This window comes from Sander vitreus, chromosome 9 (assembly GCF_031162955.1).
Source record: "Sander vitreus isolate 19-12246 chromosome 9, sanVit1, whole genome shotgun sequence".
In the NCBI taxonomy this organism is placed as follows: domain Eukaryota; kingdom Metazoa; phylum Chordata; class Actinopteri; order Perciformes; family Percidae; genus Sander; species Sander vitreus.
The window spans coordinates 16,919,300-16,936,127 of NC_135863.1; the positions used below are offsets into that span (position 1 = coordinate 16,919,300).

At 40.2% G+C, this 16,828-nt stretch overlaps 1 protein-coding gene and 1 long non-coding RNA gene across 2 annotated transcripts in view; one reads left to right on the top strand and one right to left on the bottom strand.

The window, feature by feature from the left end:
• Positions 1 to 451: 451 nt before the first annotated feature.
• Positions 452 to 16,828, bottom strand: part of xpr1a (xenotropic and polytropic retrovirus receptor 1a) — a 70,464-nt gene continuing 54,087 nt past the window's right edge. Inside the window, exons 10-15 of the mRNA XM_078258983.1 lie at positions 14,318 to 14,486; positions 13,273 to 13,473; positions 6,068 to 6,234; positions 5,846 to 5,985; positions 5,080 to 5,301; positions 452 to 4,523 (exon numbers count right to left, since the gene is read on the bottom strand). Coding sequence (XP_078115109.1) covers positions 4,466 to 4,523; positions 5,080 to 5,301; positions 5,846 to 5,985; positions 6,068 to 6,234; positions 13,273 to 13,473; positions 14,318 to 14,486 — 957 coding nt within the window. The 3' untranslated portion in view covers positions 452 to 4,465. The remainder of the gene's footprint in view (positions 4,524 to 5,079; positions 5,302 to 5,845; positions 5,986 to 6,067; positions 6,235 to 13,272; positions 13,474 to 14,317; positions 14,487 to 16,828) is intronic.
• LOC144523433 (uncharacterized) lies at positions 5,444 to 7,920 on the top strand. The gene is made up of 2 exons (XR_013502511.1): positions 5,444 to 5,595; positions 7,449 to 7,920. It is a non-coding gene; the product is annotated as an uncharacterized LOC144523433 (long non-coding RNA).

Below are 16,828 nucleotides of genomic sequence, written 5' to 3' on the forward strand. Positions count from 1 at the left end.
GCACTTTTCCTGTCCGACCCTCCATCATATGCTGGCTCCCTAAATTGGCACTCACTCATCCAAAATTGAAGAAACCGTTACTTAAAGGTTAAGGGGGTGAGTAAGTGACTAACTAATCTACTTAGAAGTAGATCAGTCATTCATTTTTTTTAAGAACAAAAATGAAGCAATCGGAAGTGGAAACGCAAACATCCCGACAACCACAGCAAACAGTTGTGAGCTGGAGAAATAGGCTGTGTGCATTCGTGTTAATGTGCATATATTTTTATTCACAGAACTGCATCAAAGCCTCACTAAAGGGGGACATACTCGCTCCGCAAAGCTTCTTTTCCACCACGAAGGTCCGAGACGGCAAGACCTAAAACCATCTGTGAGAAACTAAAAGATCAGAAGAGACTGGAGCAGCTGAAACGCCAACAGTAGAGAAAAAAAGTGAGTCGAGAGGCAGTGCGAGTTTTAAAAATAATCGTGGTTTATAAAACCCAGATATGACAGGATCACCAAAGTGTATACAGAAATACAAATACCATCAGGAAAACCATCATAGAACGGTGCTATACACTCGACATGTACAAACTACTCTGTAAAAGGGACTCGGGGGAGGATGGGACAGACATTTTTCTTTCTTTATGTCTCTTAAAATCACATTTAGCCACAATGTATTTATTCTATTATCTTTTTTTGTATCTTATCAAAGTAGAACATCCATCTACCAAACTACAGGACTATCACATTCAGCTAGATTAGAGAAAAGGTAGAACATCACGAGAGAGAGAGAGAGGGAGGGGTGGACACGTATCAAGCACTTTAACAGCATGGGGGTTTCAGCAAGCAGTGGAAACACAATCACCCGTGATAAAAATGGGATGTCAGGGCTGAGGATCATCTCAAACACTAAATGTACAAAATAACCCTGTTTTTGTTTTCTGTCATTGGGTTACACATACTGAACATCTGTGAACAGACACTGGCCACTAAAACTCACAGAGAAGCGTCTGAAAAATGCTTCAGATAAAGATCCTGGATCTGTTCATGAGATAATTCAAGAGAAGCTCAGGCAGATCTGGGATCAGTTTAACAGTATCTTGTCATGGTGTGGGTCATCTCTGTTCCTGTGCCCTACAGTATGTCAAAGTGCTGTCAGCAGGGTGGTTTACAACAACGGATGTAACGTCCACAATATTTGCATGCACATTCACAAATGTACAAACAGTTTTACAGCTTCAGGAGACAGTCATGTGCCCCTCACACCTCCTCCTGAGTCCTGGACGCAAAGCCTTGAAAAAAGAAGGAATCACCAACAAGGTACAACCAATCACATTCTCCAGTTCTATGGATTCTTTTCTATTCATATACAAATACATTGTCAACAGATTTACACATGAAAAGAGTGCAGGATCGTGACCAGTCAAAAACAAACAAAATAAATGGCTCCTCATCACCTAAAAAATACTGCTTGTCTTGGAGCAAAAATGGCAACGTATGAAATCAATCATTGTCACAGTAGCTACAATGATTGCTAATATACACATCATGTCAAATAAATTAAGACCTATGTACAATGTGAAACTAAAGCAGCATGCAGGCAAGACAACAGAGCCTTTTTACAAAACTATCTGCTGTAGAGTTGTGCTCTCCGACACAAAAGAGAGAGGCAATGTGGGTTGTGTGTATGTGTGTGCCGTGTGTTATGCCTGTATACAGTTATGGTGTGTGTGTCCAGTGTATTTAAATGGATCGGGAAGCTACCCATCTTCTACATTTCAACATGTTTTTGAACTTTCTAGCTTTCTAGTTCACATTAAGCTCATTGCACACAGATGCTTTTCAGCCTTTTCGCCGCTATGGGAAAACCAGAAGTAGAAGAAACAGGACTTTCTGTCACACATTTGTCGCGACTGGCGGAGGGTGACAGTGTAGCCACAGGGAGTAACAGTGGTCAAACCGGAAGAGAAACCCACAAACCAGAATTAAAATGAACATCCTTTCTTTAAAAGCCAGGGGGCCCTTTAACAGCAGCAGCAACACGCCTTTAAAATAATAACAGTTCTGTAAGTGTGAGCTGCTGGTTTGAAAATAAGCAGAGGGGGCAAATAGTGGATGTCAGCTGTACAGCATTTCTCCTGGTTGTTACTAACTTTTACTTATCCAAGATTAGTAGACAACATTTGATCTAACAAATCACAACCCTTGAAATCGTTTTTTTTTTTCTTTTTTTTTTATAAAAGTGCTAAAATAATCGAGGCAACATTAGAGACAAACAAACAAACATTTATCTGGTGACAGGATCGCTGAATGTGCTGAAACCTGACTGTTTCAGGAGCTGTGAAACATGTCAGAGATTATTAACGCTTAAAGAGCCTTGAAAGAGCTTTTGCAGTTTTGCCAGATTTGACTGCCACCGAGTAATAACGTAATGGGAGCTTTAAAGTCGCCCAATCGTCATAAAATGAACCCGATTGTTTTGTTTCAGATGGATGAAGATGGATGAGGTTTTCCGTCCATGTGCATTCTGTTTTATAAGTATAATTGGGTGAACCCAAATCAAAAGAGGCTGAATCATTTGGTCATAGCGCAAGTTTTTGTTATAGGAAGAAACCCATATGGTACAAAAAGTAGCTCAAATTATCAACAAAGCATTTTATGTGCACAATTAAATAAAAAGTAGTTCAACTGGGTACACTACCGCCCGATCTGTCAACACTGAGCTTTTGTCAGGGTGTCTGGTGACCGTGAAGTGTGTTTTGGCGGTGGTTCTACAAACGTTTTCTGTCATTCCCCACTTTGAAAGGTGAAAAAAATTCAGTTGATATTGGAAAAACTAGTAACAAAATGGTCCAATCTGAATTTCACTGCAATAACATTATGTTGACCACAAAGGCTCTCCTGCTGCATTGATAGTAAACATTGGAGCAAGATGAGCCTTTTCCTATTTGATTTTCTTTCTGGTCAAACATGGATCGATCTTGTACTTTACATGTCGTTTTGCTGTCTGAATAAATCTTGCTAGCCTAGCCTTGTTAGCATTGGCGCTGTCTTGTTTGGTTATTGTAACCATTCATTAATCAGATTCATTCCATTTTTTTAAAAAGCGTACATTTGCCCCCCTGGTCCCACTCCCAGTTTGAGAACCACTGGCATATGCACTTTTGAAGGGTAACATTTGGAGCTGTTGGCACATATTACTGGGATTTTCAACAAGACGGAACCTACCTGTTAAAACAAAATGTGTACTTTTGTAAAAGAACAATCTTTAAACAAGCTTTGTGCAGGTTGGATGGACACATTCTTAAAAAGAAAGCTTTGGTAGTTAATGCAAAAAAATAGCAATGCACATACTGTAGCTAATAGGGCACTTTAAGATGACATGAGACACGATGATTCACAAGTCGGTTTGCACTAATTTGAGGTCTGGGATAAATCGAGGTCTAACTATGAGCTTATTTAAAACGTGGCACAAGTCCAACCAAGAAAAAACATACCAAACTTTATAAAATACATTAACAATCATCGTGTGGATGCTCAAACTAGTCTTACTAGTATAAACAACACATGTAGAAGTACTTAACAACTACAACAGAGTAATAATGCACATCAAAATATATTAAATATATTACAAAGCAACTTCACAGACTAGAAATGTATGAATCAAAACATTGCTTTTTGTGTTTTTTTTTTTCGTGTTTTGTGTATTAAATGCACTTTTCCTGCAAGTGCCTCCAGGTTGTTATTGTACACGGACGTTATTACAACTCAACCAAAAAATAAAAGTAGAAAAAGAATCAACAAGTTGAAACCAGTTGATTTGTTTTTGATATGCTGTGATTTGTGTTGAGTCCTTCCTCAGGTTTCTATTGATTGAGTCTTTTGATTGGCTTGTCTTCTCCCTGTTGATCCTAGAGTAGTTACAAAAAGGTGAGTAAACAGTCCTCTATGCAGCTTCTCCAAAATAAATCCAGAAAAAAAGTCAAGAAAAATCTAAAGAAACAAATGAAACAACACATACGAAAAAAAAAGTCTTTTAAAAAAAGAAGCCGATAATCCCGGGGCAGTGTGGTCTGTGTTTCCACTTATGTGCAGAAGATTTCCCTTGACGTCTGTCTATCTGTGTGTGTGTGTGTGTTTGTGTGTTTGTGGCATTATCTCTCTTCTCAACTGTAGCAATATTACACTGTTTGTGCTTTAGCAGGTTTTTCTTTATGTGTGTTTGCATTATAGTGTGTACTATGTGTGTTTCTCTATACTTATAAAGACCAAATATACTCACAAGGATGTAAAGATGAGGTAAATTGTCCAAAGTGAGAACAGTCTGAGGTCCTCACTGCTTTAAAGGTTTAGACTGAGGGTGGGGGGTCACTACTCTTATCACTACACTGGAGAAGGGTGGAGGTTGGGTGTTAGTGAAGGAGGTCCTTATAAGTATAGTATGGCTGTGTTTGTGTGTGTAGGTGCTGACGTTGTGGACTCAGCTGAAAGCCTCATCATCCGTGTCTTCAATTAGCACCTTTGTGTCCTTTTTCGACCTAGAAGAGGATGAAAGAATGCTCTTATTATTATCTGGCATTTCATTTCAACAGATATGTTAATGTTGTTTTAGGTTTTACTTTGAATTCATTGAGAGTTCCATCTTGATCCAGGTCATACAACCGCTGTCTTCCGTGGTGTGATTTCATTTGGGTGTCTATGATACCTTTTACCTTGTCCCTGGAGCCCCACGGCTATCATTATCATTTATACATTTTGGTTGTTGTTTGTTCATACAATTCAATTGTCTAGTTCTTTTAGTTGCCGTTCTCTATATTTCTTAAAGACTAGTTCTTTTAGCTGTTTCCTATATTTCTTAAAGTCAGACATTGTATTTCTGTCTCCAGTTATTGTAGTGTATTATTTATCAAGGACATGGTGACAACAAAGATGAAAAAAGTAAAATATCTTCAAGGTATCGATATATGACTGTTTAATATCAGTAGATTTTACAGTAATTTGCACTCTTTGACCTCCTCTGTGTTTATAAATCAAACTGAAATACAAATGTATGAGTGCATGAGCCTGATGTCAAGTGTCCATGTTGTTTCTTACTGTGAGGATAGTAGGGGGCGTCGGAGCGACAGGCTGTAAGACCTCTTCCAGGTCTTCTTGCCTGAGCGGTTCCGGACGCCGTCGTCCTGGTCCATCATCTGCTCCAGCAGCGTCTGGTCGTCAGCGTTGAGCGGCGCCACGGAGATATCCCTCACAGCACGAAACTCACCACAGTTATTCAGGTGCTCGTTCTCCAGACGGAAGAAGTTCCACACAAAACGCCTGCAGAGAGAGAGAGAGGGTGAGTAGGGTGAACCTGACGCAAGAGGTGTGAAACTGTATGTAGGAGCCACATACTGTATGTTGTTTATGGTGTCATTTGTATTATTTATTGATTCTTGTGTTGTGCGCTTGTGTTGTGGGCATTTTCATCGCGGTTTGAGCGGAAGTGATAACATATTTGTTTGCTTCACCTGTTCACCTGGGTTTTTTTGGGCTTTGACAGAGAGGGGGTGAGCCTGGGAGCGAACACTTTCTGTTGACGGCCGCACTAACGCACTTATTTCGACGCACAAGGTAACTTTACATTTGGTAACTGCAGTGCTAATTGTATTTTACGTGTGGAGGAATAAATCATTGCAATAAAATCTCGAGCGCGTCACAGTGTGTAGTCCCTCGCGGCAGCACTTTGTTGGACTGCTTACATCCGCAACACTGTATAAGAAATCAATGTGGGGGCTCATGGGGATGAGTGGCTTGAAAGAGAACCATGTGTGACTTTAGGTGTGTGTATAACAAAAATTGTTGTCATGTAATTGATACACACCTGAAGACCTCAAGGGGAGCCAGCACGGTGGCTACGATGTCGCCCACAGAGTGGATCTTGGTCATTGTGGTCAGAGAGATCTGGATCGTCCAGGCAAAACGCAGGATCACATCTTCTATAATAGCACAGTAGTAGTAGGCCTGGACGCAGACGAGACAGGATTAGGGTGACAGTGTGCGTGTGCATGTGTGCCATGTACATGAGATTCATATCAGACTCTACCTTGTGTGGGTAAACAATTTCTTCTCGGAGAAAGGTGTTTTCTCCAGCTCCGCGGTCAAACAGGCCCCAGTCCATGCGCAGATCCCAGATCAGTGTGTACAGGGAGCTGATAGTGGAGAACACGATCAGAAGGTAGAAGAACATGTCGGCGTCCGTGTGTCCTTGCTCTGGAATAAACACACAAACACAACTGATTGCAGATAACACAATTTAAAGATCATGACATGAAAGGAACTGTATTTGTTTTTTTTAAACGAAGGTTTACAGACTCTACCACCTCACTCAAGCAAGTGCTTTTGAAACAATACTTTGACCACTAGAGGGAGCCACCCTGCCATGAATACACTTGCAATGATTAATAGCCTGTGGACAACTATTACATTCAGAGTAAAACGTCCACTTTCATCATAACATTTTCTACCAAATGGAACATGACCAAACATCAAATTACACACTTTTAGCTTTTTCACTTGCTGAATAATAAAACAGTTTTTTTGGACATTATAACAAACGCTGCTACTGCTCTATCTTTATGGAGGAGAGGTTATTACTTAAGTTACATACAGAAACTGAAATCATGTGTCCAGTATAGCAGCCGTGCGGTTTCTTTCATGTTGATTTGACCTCATTAATTCTCAATGTTGAACAAGAAGACATTTACAGTATATTATAGTATAATATGTAAGTGTGTGTGCTTATCTCGGTGTGTGTATCCTAAATAATCAACAAAAGAGAAACGGATGTAATATGCAGAGGCATTTACATGTACATCTTACATATTGTTTAATTCATTCAATATTTGTTTTCATATTGTTTACCCAGTGTGAAATGTACTGTATAATGCACTAGAAATTTGTTTTGCTCTTAGTGTCCCAGCAATGAGAAAGCATGTAGAGAAGAATAAATATCAGTTTCATCCTTCTGTCCCACACAGCGTGTCCTACTTCTAATATCCAAAGACTCAGCACTTTATTGGCTGAGTAAATGTTTATACTTCTTAAAAGGGCAAGTACCTATATGCACTAACTTTTTCACTGCAGCTGCATGAACATATATATATATATATATATATATATATATATACTATATATATATTATATAAACTAAATATATATATATATATATAATATATATATATTTCAATTAAACATAACTATGAGATTAATTACAAGTCTGCTGGTTTCCAGATAAAGTTAGATTAGACTGTTCAATCTAGCGTCACATTTGCTGCACGTCATCATAGACAGGTTTAATCTTTTGTTGACAAAATGCATGTTGGCTGTAATGTTAATAATTATTTGTCCACCTGCTCATTTGTTTGATGTACTGTATAATGTCAGAGTGATTATCCGTGCTCAGCAGTCTGTGTGTGTGTTTGCAGGAACACTGTAGATGTGAGTTGCTTGTTCGTCAATGGGCACCCAGTGGCCTAACACAGGGACTCACACAGACAGAGACCGCGGCCACCAGACAGAGACCAGGCTCGCTCCCATTTGTCATAGTCACTGCTTCTTCCTGCTACCAGCCAAAGAGACGCCGGGGAGCAGAGCGGGGAAATTTCTAACGGAGAGTTACTGCTGAGCTGCTCCGTTAACTGCTGCATCCATTGTGCTGTTTGCTTCTTCAGCTGAGCGATGGGATGGATGGAAGTAGTCCCTACGGCCACACTGAGCTTTCCCAGCCGTAGATTAAACTTAGTCCTGGACAATGGACTCTTTTCACTGGAGAATATCCACTGATGTGATTCCTTCAGCTTGTAATGTGTGGAAGTATTTAACCCTTCAGTTTCTGTTAAGGCTGATGTGTCTTCCACCAGGCTGGTTCACCACTGGACCATTAAAAGGTTAAGCATGGTGAGATGGACATTGATTGGATGCTCAGTGGGCTCAAGGGCTAACGGCAGTCACTTGCTACTGTCACACACACGCACGCACGCACACGCACGCACACGCACACATACACATACACATACACATGCATGTACGCAACACACGGTTGCTATTGGCGTCTACAGGCCCTCATGAGGATAAACACTTCAGCAGGCTCATTTTATGCAACAGGCTGTGTCCACTGACAGAAACAAGTTCACACCAGGAACAATCACTCCCGGCTATTAAGTGTGATTTCTCATCAGTTGCAATGGCAACCCAATCCATCAACAAGGTAATTGAGAATCCTGCACCTGGAGACCACTCAGCAACAACCCATCCAACCAAATTTATGAATTCCAGTTCTCGCCAATCAGAGAGCTTCATCTGGGAAATGTCTGGAGATATTGGGCCTTGTGCAGGAACCACTCATACCAACAGATTTGTTCTTATGTAGTACTCACGAGGGATTTAAGAGAATTTGTGGCATTCACCAATTTCCTCTTAGGTACGAACAAAATTCAGTGGTCAGACCCGCGTACCAGGTTCTCTCCACAGGACAAAACACACTTGCTTGACTAAAGAACCATAGTGTCTTAATCTGAATGAATTTGGAGTTTAAATATGGTACAGAAATGAACTAAAATAGATGTATTTAGATGTATTTATTAGTAGGATAACCCCTTGAGATGAATCATCTCATTTTCAAGGGGGTCCTTAAAACAATTAAACAGTAAATACAAAACACAAAATACATTCACAAATACATACATCACTCCCAAGCCTAACTGCTCCAACAACAACTGATCCCCCCCTCCCCCATATACATACAATTAAAAACACAGTAAATTTGCATACATCCCAAATATGATGCTATTTTAGTAGATGCACAAACAGGAGCCAACTCATAAAATAAATAAATCAACAAAAATCGTAATATGTCAAGTTAGCAACAAGAGCAGGTTATTTGTAAATAATTAAAGACAGATGCCTTAAACAAAACAAATGAAGTAATTGATCTAAGTGAAGTGGGCGAGGTATCCCAATCAGATGGTGCTTTAAATTTAAAGGCACGTCGTCCAATTTCTTTGGAGATTCTGGGAACAAAGAAAAAGGGGTACACAGTATGTCTCAGACTATATGTTGATCTATAAGGGATTAAGTGTTGTTTCAAATAAGTAGGATAATTAAAGAAAATTGATTAAAAAAATAAAATGCAGCCAGTGAGAATGCCTTCTAAATTTGGGTGTTAACCAATGAAGCGACTCATACATCAGGCAATGATGGGTTCTATAAGGACACCTCAGAACAAATGGACTGAGACTGTTACAGGCTACATTGAGAGGGATAAGATTTGTTTCGGCGGTATTCTGATAAATAACATCTGCATAATCTAATATTGGTAATAGAAGCTGTGAGATGATCCTTTTCCTAACCTGTAGTGTAAAACGGTTGATAGAACGATATAGTGTTCTCAGACTGCAGTTTATTTTCTTAACAACTGAATTAATATTAGGTTTAAAAGAAAGCTGAGAATCAAGCAAGAGACCAAGATATTTATTTTCCTCCACTTTCTCAAGTGTTGTTCCATCCAAAAAGCGAATTGAACAATTATTAACTGGGTAACGAGAATTAAATTTAGTGCTGAACAACATGGTATATGATTTCTTCTTATTAAGTAAAAGTTTGTTATGTGAAAACAATTTTTGAACGGCATCTAAGTCAGCCAATGTAGTGAATGCTCAATATGTAAGATATCTGGCTTGGAGGAATAGATCACTGTATCATCTGCATATAAATGAATATGACAAGTAGAGCAGGATTGCGGAACATCATTAATAAAAATAGAGAATAACAAAGGTCCAAGAGATGAGCCTTGAGGTACACCTTTTTCAATAGTTATAAATTTAGACTGACAACCATTATAAGAAACGCACTGGCGTCTATTGTGAAGGTATGAGTTAAACCATAGTAAAGAATGTCTAGAGAAGCCAATAGCAAAAAGTTTGTCAAGAAGAAGATAGTGATCAATCATGTCGAAAGCCTTTGTCAGATCAATGAAAATTGCACCAGTAGGCATGTTATTATCTAAAGAAGAAAATATATCATTGGTGAGATTCATAAGAGCAGGGGTTGTAGAAAAATTAAGTCTGAATCCAGATTGGTGTGGAGATAAGATATAAAAGTCATTGACATATTGAGATATTTGATTAAAAATGAACTTTTCAAACACCTTTGCTATGCTATTAATAATGGAAATGGGTCTGTAATTATTGAGGTCATTGTAATTTATGCAAAGGGGTAACTTTTGCACATTTCCAGATTGATGGAATTGTGCATGTAGATAAGGAAAGGTTAAACAAGTCAGATATAGGATAAGAGAGAGATATGAGAGGCAATTTTAATCTCCAAACCATCTGGGCCAGCACCACTACCTGAATTCAATCCACAAATAACCTGCTCGACATCAGCCGGATGAATTCTGCTAAACGAGAAGGAACTATGACATATAAAATAAAAATATATATATTATATTATTATATAAATATAGAATATTTTATTTGCCCATTATTCACATGCACAGTTAACTCCACTGTGTCTGACTCCTGGTGTAAATATATTAACTGTAGCAGGAGTCTGTTTGGCCTGAGCAGGGGTGAATTAGAGTTCAAGATGACAGAGAGAAATTTGACTAATTTTACTCTTTTATCTTCATTGGTTAACGTTTGTGTTTGACTGAGGGTGTGTGTGTGTGCTGCAATTCCTCTCTTGATAATGAACGAGGGGTCAGAACATGAAATTAAGTTATAAAAGCTGTCAGCTCTTGGCTCATCTCTATTCCAGCAGAGTCCAGCAGACGTGTTCAGCCCCGGGCTGGTAATTACACTCTCTCCTCTCCTCTCCTCTGCTCTCCTCTCCTCTCCTCTCCTCTCCTCTCCTCTCAGTTTTTGATGTGGATGTCACAGACGGAGGGATATCTTAAAAACAACCTGTGCATTGACAGGTCAAACAGCCATCTGCATTTCTTCTCATTTATAATCTCTCATTTTGTGCATTATGTGATTTCCCCCACCAAACAACAGTTCTCTGTCTATCAGATGGTTGTGCTATTCTTGCCCAGCATGCATCATCCTTCTTTTGCCTGTCCATGAGATAAATCTTGCTGGTTTAAATTAGAATTAGGCCTGTAACTCCCCTGCATCTAAAACAGCAATAAGTCTCAAGCCAATGTACATAAAGCTGAGCCTGTACTGATCCTGAGTACAGTAACTGCTTTATAGTCAGGCCTCACACAGTATCTTACTGGGTTTGCGAATTCTGCCTAAACCAGAAAATCCTCCAGGAAATCCTCCATCATTTTAACCATATGGTTACAGGTCTCTGAGCATCTGCTGAGATTACCATTTCATGACAGTGTCCAATCACTTCTTCACAGCACTGAACTGAACGCTTCTCTGAGGGGAGAAAACTGCTTCGTTCGCTCCACCACATCAGAAATGATTCAACCCTTGAATCCCACATTGACACAACACAGCCAAAAAAAAGTTTATTTCTAAAAACTACATCACAGTTTGCCACATGTACACCAGAGAGCAGACTGTACCTCATCATTTTACAAATTTACAAATGTAAGAACTAGACACTGAAGACCACTCAGTCCTCTAAAGAGAAGCCTGTGATTTATTTGTTGCATGTAAAGCAAGTATTTTGCTTTCCCGGAGCTAAAATGTCTGCAGTTCCAGGAATGAGTGAGGTGGTAAGGCAGTGAGGTCACACAGAAACCATCAGGGCTGTGATCAGGTTAGCAAAGAAGGTGACACATCCACAGACAGACACTGGGAGCACTGCCAGATAGTGACTGACACTCCAGCCCCCTTTTACAGCTGGACCCAGCAGTGAGAACATGACACCACACTGCTGTCTGTTCTGGCAGATGCTGGTTAATGCAGGAAGACTGGGCATCATCTGTTCTGCCTACACTATAAGACTATAGTAGAGGCTTTTTTCATACCTGTTCTCTGTACATATATTGCTTCAGAGGCTCTTAACTCATCATTTCCATATTTAGAAGATATTCGGACATTGGTGCCCACATTTGTTCATCAAAGGCTTTAAAATTGACCATAACAATAATTTCTGCAGCGGATACATCAAATATCTCCACAACAGGCAATTTGCTCAACTGTCAATTCACTTTCCGTGCGTGTATGCCTTCCCACCCTGCTCCTTTGCTTAACCAGTGATTGGTCTCAGCCTCCATTATGGTGCAGGATGAAAGACATCTTCATACAGAATAACACATGAAGAGAGGCCATTAGTCTACAGGCTTCAGACCAGAGGAGGAAGGAGGATATGGTTTAATGGACGCCTCTCCTACCGAGCTGTAGAAGAAAAAAAGTGGTCTGTCTGTCTGTCTCTGTCTCGTCCTGGTTCATTCAATATCAGATCACTGGCGGTCAGCTTAGGAAGCAAGCGTATTGATTTGAATTTATATCGGAAAAGAATAAAGTCAAGCTGGGAAATAACATTTAGCGGTTTGAAAGGTTGAAGATGACGTTTCATAGCTGGCATTTTACTGGCAAATAAATATATAAACTGGCATGTGAGAAGAGAAAAACTGCTTTCAAACGAGCCGCTTGGACAAATATCTGTGATGGAGAACTGAAATACAAAGCATGCATGCTGAAGGGACGCTTTTATTGCCTGGGTGCTGTCTTTGAACATGGATTCCTTTGTGATATGGCTTCTGAATCAGAATAATTGCAGGCTAATTGTGAAGCTGTCGGAGGGAGAGTGACTTGACTTTTAATAATAACCACTCTCTCTTTTTGCCTTCCAATCTTGTTTCTAGTAGATCTCAAACACACTCTTTCTTTCTCTCTATTTTTCTTCTCATTTTCTCTGCTCTGTCTCTTCTTTCTCTCTGGCTTCATGCCCACATATTGAATGCCATATTGTGAGAGCAGAACCTTGTTTATCCGTGGCTGTGTTTGAAAAACCTCTCCCATTTCCATTATAAAGCTCTCGGCACTGACAAGGAAACCAAGGCCAGCTTCTAGCATTTGCACTTAAGGTCACCTGTGCTTTCTCAGCACACACAACTCAATTCCAAGGCTCAAAAAGCCTGTGTGTTGTTGACATGCTCCTATAACAGCGACACAAATACTGTTGCTGTTCTGGGCTCCTCTGTGATTCTGAGCTGGATTTTACAGCACTGTAATTGACATAAGATGCATTTACATATTATCTGTTTACTCAGCTCAGATCAAACCTCCTACCTGGGGTACATGACACATAAAATAGATATTTGAGTGTAGATATATTTGTGTGTCCTACCTCTGTGTGTGGCATAGAGCGCAGCGAAGGTGACGACAAAGAAGGTGGTTGAATATTTCCCAGCATTCACCAGGTGAGGGAAGGCCCTCTTGGTGTCACGGTAACGTCTCAGGCATTGTATGAAGCGGAACCAGGCGGGCAGACACTGGATGATGGCACGCAGTCCGTATGAGTAGCTGTGGCATACATGGCCATCAGAGTCTGGAATAGAATAAAACAGTGCATCATTATGTTATAATTTTTTCTCTAAAATAATGTCCTCCCCACATTGCCCTTCCCACAGAGAAGCTCATCAATATGACCTCTGTGTGGCCAAACATTTCCGATCCATTAGCCACATGTTAACTGGCTATGCGGAGCCCAAGTGTCAATGTTGGTGGAGTGGACGGACAGCAATTAAAACCATTTCACATCACAGTCCCTGACGGCATAACGCAACTGTCTGGCACACTGTCAACTTAGTCAGAAACATTTACAACCAGGAGGTTTGTGTCTTTATGTCCATATTGCGATGCGATGCAGCAGGTGAAAAATAAACATTGATATTAAAAATAAATTAGTGCTTTGGCGGCCGGGGTTAGCTCAGTTGGTAGAGCAGGCGCTCATATGTATAGAGGTTTACTCCTCGACACAGCGGTCGCGGGTTCGACTCCGACCTGTGGCCCTTTGCTGCATGTCATTGCCCCTCTCTCTCCTCGTTCATGTCTTCATCTGTCCTGTGGAAATAAAGGCCTAAAAATTTCCAAAGAAATTATCCAAACATTCTCTTTAATGTTTCATGAAATGCATTTATTATTATGGTTGTCCATTTATGGCTACTTATATTTATATAAAAATGAGAAATGCATAGCCAAAAAAAAGTGTGCCCAGGAATCCCAGGTACTTTGCTTTTAGCTCTTTAACAACAATGCTGTATTTTATTTATGTAGCTGAGCATTCACCTTCCCCTCCCTGGCTCCTGCTATGTTTCATCTGTTCACAGACAACATTGCAGAGGACATAGAGTTTAAAATGAAGTCATACTGAACATGGATTCATTTCTCACCATTCAACTCGGGCAGCAGGCCCTTGCTGTTGCTCCACTGCAGATCAAAGATGTAGTAGCAGATGAGATACTCTAGGTCCATCAGAACAAACACCAGAGAGTTGAGCTGATCAGCCAGCCAGAAGTCTGCAAACTCCACCCGGTGAAACGGTGCTGTGAAGACACGAAACTGAAAACAGACAAGACGGGAAAGATAAAAAGACAAAATTTAAAGAAAATCTTATAATAATATGTATATCTCAATGAGTTATAAAAGCATCTAAGCAAAACATATGCATCTGACCTCACTGCTACAGTGAATTCCGATTGTATGTGCTTTTAACACTGGCATTAATTAGTGTGCAATTGTCGCAGTTCCTCAGTTAAGAAATGCAAAGCGGGAACAACCTTTATTAATGATCTGTAACCCATGTAAGGATCGAGCCTCCGGACTACCTCATCAGCACACAACAGGACAACCTAATGAGTCACACTTTGTGTCAGTGTGCATGTATCTGTTTACTTGTGTCACTACTCACAGGTGTATAACACACACACACATGAAGTGGTGGGATTTGGCTTATATGTCATGCTATTTGGGATATGACTTTTGGCAGGAGCTTGGTTATTGACTGTGCTTTGTAAAATGATCCAACGCTGCTCGACTCTTTCTATTTACCCCCCCAGGCCACATCTGACATTCAGGAGCAACTGTATACCTCTCACCATGTACAGTACACTTTCAGGCAAACCCACATACACACACTCTCCCTACACTGAAAATGTCAAAGAATATTGATCTTTCTCTTTTACACATATCAACTCATTTCAAATTTCTCTTAACCTGTCAATCAAAGCCTGTATTGATCGAGTGGCCATCTCACCTATATCCACTCTATCTGCGTGGATGTGTCAAGGCTAAGCCTTCTGCAGTGATGCGGTTAGGTTTTCATTTCTTGAACAAACACTAGTAATCCAGGTACCAGATCTGCAGTTTGTCCTATAATGAAATCTTTTTCCTTTGTCCTGGCTGGTGTTTATTGTCAGATGAAAGTAGCACACCTGTCATGGAAACATTTTATAGCATGCTAGAAAAAAACGGCTTGTTTGTTCCAACGAAACTACAATTTCTCCTGAAACATCCTTAATCACTTATTGTGTATTCCATGAGGCAACATGTACATGACAACCATGAAAAACAGCTCATATCAGCTCTAATTTGATGTAGGTTGTTATGATTACTGAGGACCAATCAACACTGAGGCTGATTATGGAGCCACATCAGGAGGGCTGAGGGAGTGTTGCTGAGGACTGTGGGGAGTTGTGAAAAAAAGGACAAGAAATATGAGGATTGGGAGGGGGGGTGTCTGATGCTTCTAGGGGGAGAGGCAGGGAGGAGGAAGAGGAGGAGGGACAGAGGCGCTCAGGGCATCAGCATACTGATAGATCTGTGCCTGTAATGATTGCACAGTCACAACCCTCCACCTCCCCTGGGATGGGGCTGCATTCTATTATCCCTCAACCCCCTGCCCTCTGTCTTGCTATACCCCCCTCAACACACACACACACACACACACACCGCCCTCAATCCTGCAGCCCTGTAGCTGGGCTTAGACAAAGAACAGTCACATATGAGGGTTTTGTAAACACGAGGTTTGAGATAGATATCTGAATTGTACATGCATTCATTGTGTGGGATAGAGATACACACACACACACACACACACACACACACACACACACACACACACACACACACACACACACACACACACACACACACACACACACACACACGCGCAGGACATATTTAAATTGTGTCAGCAGCACAATACGTAGCAAGATAGCTCCCAAATAGTAATAAGAGACTAATTTCTTCCACAAACACGTAATTCTTTTCTGGGCCTCAGTGACCAAGTTTCAGTGAGTGGTCATCCCATATTTTGTAAGGACAATGCAGTCAAAACAAATCTCCAGTCCCTTTAACTTAAGATAACAATGTTTTGCTTATGACTCTTCACTTGTATGGCGGTATTGTTTTGGAACACTGTATACATTTGATTACTTACATAGTTTTATATAATCATTGGTGAAGTTTTCTGTCAGTATTTTGAGGGTTTAAAGTTTGGAAATATGATTTTGGGTTTGGTTAGGTTAGAGTAAAACAGCTTGTTAAGGTCGGGTAAACTTTTGGTTTTGTTGTTTTGTCTTAAAGTACACATGTTTTGCAATTTTGTGCACATGCATAAAAATAACCACCATTCTAATTAATACAAATAACTACACACTTCACATTAAACCTGGCTCTTGCACTCTGTGCTTCAATTTAAGTTTCTTCTAGGTTAATACTTTATTCAACCTGAGCCCACATACTGAGCAGGTGTCTCACATCATCTCATCTTGTTTGCATTTGGTTCATTTGGTTATGGCAGTCCTCTAAAGGATTTTTCAACATTTGTCTTTATGTATCCACGGACCTTGGCTTATTTATACAGCTTGGATTACATTCTTCTTGTAAAACACCACCAAAGT